The sequence below is a fragment of the Triticum urartu genome, chromosome 1 (assembly GCF_003073215.2).
Source record: "Triticum urartu cultivar G1812 chromosome 1, Tu2.1, whole genome shotgun sequence".
Lineage (NCBI taxonomy): Eukaryota > Viridiplantae > Streptophyta > Magnoliopsida > Poales > Poaceae > Triticum > Triticum urartu.
Genome location: NC_053022.1, coordinates 99,143,073 through 99,150,423, shown reverse-complemented (window position 1 = coordinate 99,150,423; position 7,351 = coordinate 99,143,073). Strand labels below are relative to the sequence as shown.

Below are 7,351 nucleotides of genomic sequence, written 5' to 3'. Positions count from 1 at the left end.
GGATGTACTCCAAGGTCTGCTATCTCCTTTTTACACCTATTTTATGTCTCTCTTAATTGTTAATTCTCTTCATATTGCATCTGAAAAACTGAAATGATTAGCTAGAGTAACCAGTCCGAAACAATACCATGTCTTGTACCGTTGCTGATGCACTGAGCTGCATTTTGAGGTAAAAATTAGAGTGTCAACCTGAAACAATTGTCTCAATGAATAATTGGTGGGACTTGAGAGGAGATAGTCGAGCAAAAGGTGTTTTTGACTGATCCTGTAACGAGTACTGAACCGTTGGCCGGTGGTTTGTTTCATTTGCCCCTCTGCAGTTCGAAGCAGGGAGACACACTATCTGTTGTCCGGAAGTTCTGATGGTGCTATTATGGCGTGGAAGATTGGTTCTGGAATAGGCAAGGTGAATTTCTTCTGTTTCACCATATACGTGTTTGTTGTCGTTTGAATTCTGTTTGAAGCCTTTGCTGCAATTTCGTGGCATTAGATTTCTTCTTCTTCTCATTTGCTTGCTTGGAATATGTTTATCTGTTTATTTATCAAGTTGACCCAAGTTGATTGATTTTGCTGTTTGTCTGCTTTGCAGTGGTCTCATGTTTTGCAACTACCAGCCATGCATAAGAAAGGTGTGACCTGTCTTGCTGGAAGGATGGTGTCGGATAGGGTAACAATTTTCGCTTCCACCTCCTCAGATGGTATGGTGGTTATTTGGGAAATGGTGGTTGAGCCGACTGCTGGTGGTAAGATGATCGACTAGCATTTTGATACTTTGTACACGGATCCTAAGCTTAGTGATTATATCTTGAATAGTCGCATTGATCTTTAGCTTATCTCTAAAGCAAAATTTATAGTCCAATTCTTTTAACTTGTATGATCTTAAAGCTTTACAAATGCTTGCTGCCATCCCATTTAAGTTATTTGGTTTCACTTCTGCAGGCTCCTGCAAAGTGTCTTGTTTGCATTCTCTTTCCGTTGGTTTAAAACCAATGGTTTCACTTTCATTAGCGGTGTTGCCAGAACAGGAAGGCTGCCTAATTTTAGCAATGGGAGGATTAGATCATAAGGTCCACATATATTGTGGGGATCAGTCAGGCAAGGTTTGTAAGATTTCTTATTATTTCCATTGCTATACCTGCTCGCATTTCCTGTACTGACCAGCATTTTATGATGTGCAGTTCATTAAAGCCTGTGAACTTAAGGGCCATTCTGACTGGATTAGAAGTTTAGACTTCTCTTTACCTGTGATGACGAGCAGTGAGAAACACGGCCTTTTTCTCGTTAGCTCGTCTCAGGACAAAACTATTAGGATATGGAAGATGACTTCAGATGTGCAACAAAGGAAGGATAATATTGGGATGGCCTCCTACATTGAAGGTCCTCTATTTGTGGCAGGTAATACAAGTTACCAGGTATCATTGGAGTCTCTTCTTGTTGGGCATGAAGATTGGGTATATTCAGTAGAGTGGCAGCCTCCTAGACTGCTACTTGGCGGTAAAGCTCATCAGCCAATGAGCATATTATCTGCATCAATGGACAAGATGATGATGATATGGAGGCCTGAAAAAAATACTGGCCTTTGGATAAATTCAGTGACAGTTGGTGAATTAAGTCACTCAGCACTTGGATTTTATGGTGGCCATTGGGAACCTGATGGTAAATCTATTCTTGCACATGGCTATGGTGGATTTTTTCATATGTGGAGAGATGTTGGACTGGATTCTGAAAATTGGCAGCCCCAGATTGTCCCTTCTGGTCATTTTGCACCCGTATCTGACTTAACATGGTCTAGATCTGGTGAATATTTGCTAACAGTTAGCCATGACCAGGTAGGTTCTTATACTTCAGCTTCAGCGCAGTCTTATGGAACATTTATCTTTGGTTATTATCATTTTTGCGTACTTACTTGCTAAGCCTGTTTTGCATCAATGTTTATTATGCAGACAGCACGCATATTTGCCCCTTGGAGAAGTCATGTTGACCCAGGAGATGTGATTTGTTGGCGCGAAATCGCTCGCCCCCAAATCCATGGGCATGACATTAACTGCGTGGCATTCATTCAGGGTACAGGAAACCACCGGTTTGTTTGTGGTGCTGATGAAAAGGTCTGTAGAGTCTTTGAAGCTACTTTATCATTCCTGAGGACCCTACAGGAAGCAACTTTGTTGAAACCTGACAATGAGGATTTTGACGATGTGCAAGTCCTTGGAGCAAATATGTCTGCTCTTGGGCTTTCACAGAAACCTATATATACACATGGTAAAAATCCCTCACGTATTGGGCATAGTGTCTTGTTAGCTTTTCATAACAAATTTTAGTAGCAATTACTTTTTTTTCAGTTATTCTTTTTCATTTGACTGATACTTTTTATTGATGGTTTTATGTAGGAAAGGAATCCCCAAGCAGCGCTTCTAATGATGGTCCAGATTCCATGGAGACGATTCCTGATGCAGTGCCAACTGTGTTTACTGAGCCTCCTGTGGAGGACCAGCTTGCATGGAATACCTTATGGCCTGAATCTCACAAACTTTATGGGCATGGAAATGAACTCTTTTCCATCTGCTGTGATCATGCAGGGAAGCTCGTTGCATCATCGTGCAAGGTATTACTGCATGCTTTCTTGTTGTGACTGAAATTTTTGTATGATACCTGGTATCAGTTGCGTTCAGCCAGACATCATCATCACCATGATCATTTACCTCACCTGGCCACAGTTATGTTACTTGATTGTTCTTGTTTAGAGCATGTACGGTTCAGCTAAGTGCTCAAATGTGAATCTGCAAACAGATGTTTTTTTTTCCATTTTCATAGAAACTTGAATGGATACATAGTATTGCTGGGGCTTTATTTATTTCTGGGAACCACTTAAATGTTTTGCCACTGCCGCAAATAGTTTTGTATCTATGCATCCTCATGTGGCAAGAATGCATATTACAGTACTATTTGTCTCCATATGACTACTGGTGGTAGTTGATGTACTCCCTCCGGTCCTTTTTACTCTGCATATTAGAATTCTCTGGAGTCAAACTTCACAAAGTTTGACCGTGTTTATATGAAAAAATATCAACATCTGCCATGCTAAAGTTATATAATATGAAACTTTAAATCATGACACATCTAGTGATATTGATTTCATATTATGAATGTTGACACTGTTTTCTACAAAGTTGGTCAAACTTTACGAGGCTTGACTTCAGTCAAATCTTATATGCGAACTAAAAAGGACCGGAGGGAGTAGAATGTCTATATTTACTAGGGAGTTCTGAATGATACTTGATTCTCTTGCAGGCTCAATCAGCACCAGTTGCTGAGATCTGGCTCTGGGAGGTTGGAACATGGAGAGCCGTTGGTCGCTTGCAGTCTCACAATCTGACAGTTACACAAATGGAATTTTCTTCTGACAATGCTTATCTTCTGAGTGTATCAAGGGATCGTCACTTGTCCGTCTTTTCGATTAAGAAAACTGGTGAGTGATTTTTATCTTTTAGTTTCATATACCTTTTTTGTTGTATTGGATCCAGTGCTCATGGTCTGCAATTGTTGGTGTCATCCCACTTACGTAACTCTTAGAGGAAGGAGCACAGCATCACCTGGTTACAAAGCATGAAGCACACAAAAGAATCATATGGGCATGCTCGTGGAACCCATTTGGGTACGAATTTGCAACTGGTTCAAGGGACAAAACTGTCAAGATATGGTGTGTTCAAGATGCATCTTCTGTCAAGCTGCTCGCCACATTGCCTCAGTTCCGTGAGAGTGTCACAGCATTGGCCTGGACGGGCCGTGACCGTGCTCGTAATGCCGGCATTATTGCTGTTGGCATGGACAATGGGCTGATCGAGCTCTGGAGTGTTTCAGGGGGGAGAGCTGCTTCAGACAGTAGCTCAGATCCGTCCCCCCTCAGCGTTGCATGCATCCTCCGGTTTGATCCTCTGTTGTGTCATGTGTCAACTGTGCAGCGTTTGCGGTGGCAGAAACCCGACTCGGCTGATGAGAAAGCAGCAATTGAGCTGGCTTCTTGTGGATCTGATCACTGCGTCAGGGTGTTTGCAGTCCGTGATACTTGAGGTATTTATGCAACATCGTGACTCTGAAATTTTGAGCAGATGCATCTATTTTGTTATCATGACATAGGCATATAAGTCTAGATTTAGCGGACTAAAATCCTGGCAGTTCTTGGTGCCCTTGGCAATCCTCCCTGATGTTGTAAAACTTTTATCGTTCTGTTTGTGAGATAATATTGCTGTATTGCAATGATGTACACCTTAGTTGACTGGTGAATGCAGTGCGTTGGGATTTTCAATCCAATTTGTTAAGCTCTAAGACTGGTACATTGTTGAATACCATGTGCACAACTTTTGCTCATGTATCATCTATTCTGCAACTGCTTTATATTTTCCAACTGTATGTGGAAAGTTACATACAGCCATTCCAGCTGTTTTATGGGAAGCTTTCAGGTTCCAGCAGCAATGCAGCAACTGAGTGAACAAGAAATGTGAAGGCCACAACCTCAAACAGCACTAGTTCTCTAGGAGTAGGGTCCATGAAGTGGATCAGGCAATTTTGTAGATCAAATCGACAAAATCAGACTTTGGATCCGACACTGGAACTGTATATGAAACTTAGTGAATCAGGCAATTTTAGTGATGGAATCAACAAATAGTCAGTATCAGATTTCTGAAGCTCTGGACTCCTGACAGCATCTAACAGAAAAGAATGGTTTTGCTTCACTAGTACTCCTTCGGTTTCTAAATAATTGAACTTCTAGTGTTTTTCAAAGTCAAACTTCTTTATGTTTGACCAAGTTTATAGAACTTTAATCATTTTGGAACAGAGGGAGTACTGATTATTTCAACATTGACAGGAGCAAAGCTGCAAAGGAACATAAACTTCCATGCTTTATTGTCCCCTAGTATGTCAAAGGTGGAAAAAAAAGATCACACTACATAATAGGCCATCTAATAGGAAAAAGTAGCTTTGCTTCACTAGTACTTTACTGTACATACCATTACATAGTTTGAATGCACGAGAAGTTTCAACATAGAAAACAGATAGAATACTTGTAAAAGAGGGCATACGCAAACAACCCCAAAACAGCAATCTGGACATCATAGACTTCACCCATGGCACAATTAGTGAAGGCTGCTACACGCATGCTGGTAGCTAGCAACTAACATGTACTACTAGGAAAGGTCTCACGATGCCCATAGGCGACGATCTTGTACACTTCAAACAAACGGGGAAGACTTTGCATCTGGTGCATGCTAAGGTTGTGCTTTCCTTTCCTCTCTCAAGCAAGAAACAAAGTAATCCTAATCTTGCCTTGCAAGGCAAAGATATGATGAATCCCAATTGGTTACCAACTCCAACAGTTAATGTGTTTAATGCCGTCAAATCACACGGAAGAAGCAAGATTTTCCGTGTCTTGAAACTCTTGATCAAAGATGTTACCCAAACAGCTGTTCTTGGGTTACAGACCTGGAGAAACTTGGCATAGTTTAGCCCTGAAGGCAAAGCAAGTCAGGGCTTACGGGGTGGGGCACTGGCCAGCCAGATATTACTACTAAAGAGCTTTGTTTCATGGAGACTGCCGGAATGATGAAACCTTCTAAATGGGAAGCAAGCAAGCAGAGGAGATCAAGAATCTCCTTCTCAAGATAATAATTCCCTTGGCTTTTCCCCTGGCAGGTTCTTTTATCTGCGGCCTCATAGCAGATAGAGCAATCAGGCACAGTGACCTAGACTCATCTGATAACTCAATCCAGTTGGATCAATCATCGTCAGACGGTTTGAGATTGATTCAAGGAGAGGAGGGAGGAGGAGAAATGGAGTCCCCGAATCGGGCGCCGCGGAAGCTGGTGCAAGCGGAGACCCCCTACAGCACCGGCAGGCTCGTCGGCGGTGGACATGCGAGGCAGGCTTCTCTCACTGAAGAAATCATGGTGGCGCAGGACACCGAGAGCTCATCGGAAGTTTCAGTCAACAACCAGAGGCTCCAGGACGTTCAGGGGACGCCCGCCGGCGCCGAAGAGGTCGGGAGCCTGAAGCGCGTGGTGTCGACCCTCGAAGAGCGGGCCGCCGGCATCGAGAAGCGGTTCCAGGACTACTGTGACGCGAAGGAGCAGGAGGCGACGTACCAGAAGATGCAGATCATGTGCCTGGGGATGAAGCTGGAGCTGCTAGAGTCCCAGAACCAGCGGCTTGAGGCGGCCGCCACGGAGATCCGGGCCGCCGCCGAAGAGTTCGCCGTGATGCGGGCGGGCCTCGACGCGCTGCAGAGAAAGTTCAGGAAGGTCGCCAAGAAGAGCAGGCAAGAGTTCGACGCCATTGATGGGAGGATCCTGGCCTTGGATGCCCGGGAGGCAGAGATGGCGGCGAGGTGCCGAGGCTTTGAGCAGCTCATGGCGGAGATGAAGGAGCTGGTTTCGCAGCTGCAGAAGGGGAAAGGAACAGACAGTGAGGTACGTATCTTCTTCTTCGCTTCGTCGACATTTTTACTTCCATTTCCGTCTGATCAAAGGTTTTTCTTGTGTGTTGTGCATGGCGTAGAGCGTGGAGGTCGCCGTGGAGAGGAGCATGCGGAAGCTGTCGAGCAGCAAGGACCTGCTGGACGGGATGGGGGTGCTCCGGGACCGGTGGGCGGCGGACATGGAGGAGCTCATCTACCTCGGCTGGATCACGGCGTGGCTGCAGCACGACCTCCTGGTCAGCGACGGCGAGGGCGGCGCCGCCAAGGGCCCGGCGGCGATTGGGGACGACGACGACGATGGCACCCACCCGACGGCGGAGGAGCAGCGCAAGAAGGGGGAGAAGATGGTGGCGGTGGCCGCGCCGATCAACGAGGTGGAGCTCCGCAAGACGTCGTCCAACGCGTCGTCGTGCGCCGCGGGAGAGGAGTCGTGCATGGGGCTGGCGGGCTGCAGGACGGGAATCGGACGCCCGAGATTGCTCCGCAAGATCAGAGGGTGGGCCAAGGGAAAGGGTCCAAGCAAGAGCAGTGAGTGATGAATAATTCATTGGTGCTGATTAATTTGCTTGTGATCACTCGTGAGAATAATGTATGTTTGAGTCAAATTGCGTTGTTGAAAGATAATAAATATGGTGCATATGATGTGTTTTTTTTACCCAGTTCAATCACAGATGCTGACATACAGTGGCGAATTCAGAAAGAAAAAGAAGGGTGGGCTCAAAGTTAACAGCGAGAAAACTAATGTCATTTTGAAGAGAAAAAAGGCATTTCAATCAAAAAAGAGAAGAAAAAGGCATTAGCTCCTAATCCTATTGTCCAAATTAGCTAATATTTTGCTAGAGTACTACTAAAACATATGTATTAGTATTGTCATTCTCTGGT

General features: G+C 44.7%; 2 protein-coding genes across 2 annotated transcripts; both read left to right on the top strand.

Annotated features, from left to right (window-relative positions):
- Positions 1–6: 6 nt before the first annotated feature.
- Positions 7–4,365, top strand: LOC125550370 (elongator complex protein 2-like). Its single transcript, XM_048713355.1, has 9 exons — positions 7–14; positions 321–406; positions 590–743; positions 940–1,100; positions 1,179–1,829; positions 1,944–2,259; positions 2,388–2,602; positions 3,289–3,466; positions 3,571–4,365. The coding sequence occupies exons 2-9, from the start codon at positions 374–376 to the stop codon at positions 4,065–4,067; spliced, it is 2,205 nt and encodes a 734-aa protein (XP_048569312.1). The 5' UTR covers positions 7–14; positions 321–373; the 3' UTR covers positions 4,068–4,365.
- A 1,086-nt stretch (positions 4,366–5,451) lies between these two features.
- On the top strand, positions 5,452–7,124 carry LOC125550379 (protein CHUP1, chloroplastic-like). The gene is made up of 2 exons (XM_048713367.1): positions 5,452–6,461; positions 6,550–7,124. Exons 1-2 carry the CDS (start codon positions 5,613–5,615, stop codon positions 7,003–7,005), a joined length of 1,305 nt encoding a protein of 434 aa, XP_048569324.1. The 5' UTR covers positions 5,452–5,612; the 3' UTR covers positions 7,006–7,124.
- The last annotated feature ends 227 nt before the right edge of the window (positions 7,125–7,351 follow it).